General features: G+C 46.4%; 1 protein-coding gene across 1 annotated transcript in view; it reads right to left on the bottom strand.

Moving 5' to 3' along the window:
* Positions 1–745: 745 nt before the first annotated feature.
* LOC139543117 (carbonic anhydrase 6-like) overlaps positions 746–1,632 on the bottom strand; it is a 15,569-nt gene continuing 14,682 nt past the window's right edge. The window contains exon 11 of the mRNA XM_071349297.1: positions 746–1,480. Within this exon, the coding sequence (XP_071205398.1) occupies positions 1,067–1,480 (414 nt within the window). The 3' untranslated portion in view covers positions 746–1,066. The remainder of the gene's footprint in view (positions 1,481–1,632) is intronic.

Genomic DNA, 1,632 nt, shown 5'->3' with positions numbered 1-1,632 from the left:
AGTGGAGAACAGGAGGGCTTCTTAAAGAAAAACGAACAGGTCTGTGAGAGCCGGAATTCTTACTGGTTGGTAGGTGATCAAATACTTATGTCATGCAATAAAATGCAAATTAATTACTTAAAAATCATACAATGTGATTTTCGGGATTTTTGTTTTAGATTCCGTCTCTCACAGTTGAAGTGTACCTATGATAAAAATTACAGACCTCTACATGCTTTGTAAGTAGGAAAACCTGCAAAATCGGCAGTGTATCAAATACTTGTTCTCCCCACTGTATATGCCCTCCAGAGAGGCCTGGAACCAAGCAGTTTCATCTTCTGCTTCATCTGCTTGGGGACACAGTTCTACATCTGGCTGGTCGTCACGGAGACCAAGAACAAGACCTTCCTGGAGATCAGTCGGATGTTCGCTCACAAGGAACCAGGTAGAGCCAATCAAATCAGAGACAGGAGAGGTCACGGGAAGGTCACGGCCTTCTAAGGAGGTGGATTACGGCCATTTAACAAGGAGTCTGTTGGAGAGAAGAAAGGAGAAGAAAATAACAGACTCTTCTGTTTGAAAGGTGACAGAGTGGCCTGGAACCAGTTGATGTAATCTAGATTTATTCAATTAAATTGTGTTTAAAAAAATATATTTTTTTAATATATTTCTGTGATATCTGTCTTGAGTGTCTGTTCTGTAGTTCACTGGCTCTGTAGCCTGTCTAACGATACATGTCTGTTAAATTTAATAAAATAAACACAAGATGCTTCATATAGAACTTTATTAAAGAAAACAAAAGATACGAATACGATAGATGGCTGATGCTCTGAGCCCACACGGACATTCAGAGATCTTCTGCGATTCCCTTCCCTTTATACAATAAACATTGTTATACTGAACCTGTCACTCATGTCTCAAATAGATGAGTTATCCTTCATACTCAATAGTCAGTAGCAGTAAAGGATAGATTTGATATATTGACTGGACATCATTTATATTTTATTTCCGTTTCAACGCGTTTCGCTACGTTGTGCCCTACTGAACACCACCCAGGATGCTGTGCTGCAGTTGCAACCCCTCTCCCTCAGTGACACCTGTAGTCTGTCTCCAGCTGCACCCCTCCATAGAGACTCAGAGGTGTGACCCCCCAGCTGAGCACGTTCCCCCTGGGAGAGGTGGTGTCCTCACAGGACATCTGTTCCCGGATCTCAGCCGAGTTCAAAACGTAGTCCCACACGTTGACATCCGTTATCTGACCCACGAAGGCGTCCGTGTCAGAGATCCCCAGGAAGCCGTCCTGGTCCTTCCCCAGGATGAAGACCCCTGCTGGGCTGACTGTGTATCTCCTCCGGAGGTACTGCTCCTCCCCCACCACCCCGTTGATCCACAGCTCAGCACCCCCGGAGTGAGATGACCAGGTGACACAGTAGTTGACCCAGTCACGGGAGTGGAAGTTGTGGGGCAGGTTGACAAACTCGTTGCCGATCCACAGACCCACCTGGATGGATCACATGAAAAATAGAAATAAGTCTTAATGACTTCATCATCCCTCCATCCATCCATCCCTCCCTCCTCCCTCCCTCCCTCTTCCCTCCCTCCCTCCCACCCGCCCTCGCTTCATCATCCCTCCCTCCTCCCTGCCTCCCTCCC

Source organism: Salvelinus alpinus, chromosome 17 (assembly GCF_045679555.1).
Source record: "Salvelinus alpinus chromosome 17, SLU_Salpinus.1, whole genome shotgun sequence".
In the NCBI taxonomy this organism is placed as follows: Eukaryota; Metazoa; Chordata; class Actinopteri; order Salmoniformes; family Salmonidae; genus Salvelinus; species Salvelinus alpinus.
This window is presented reverse-complemented; position numbering and strand designations above follow the sequence as displayed.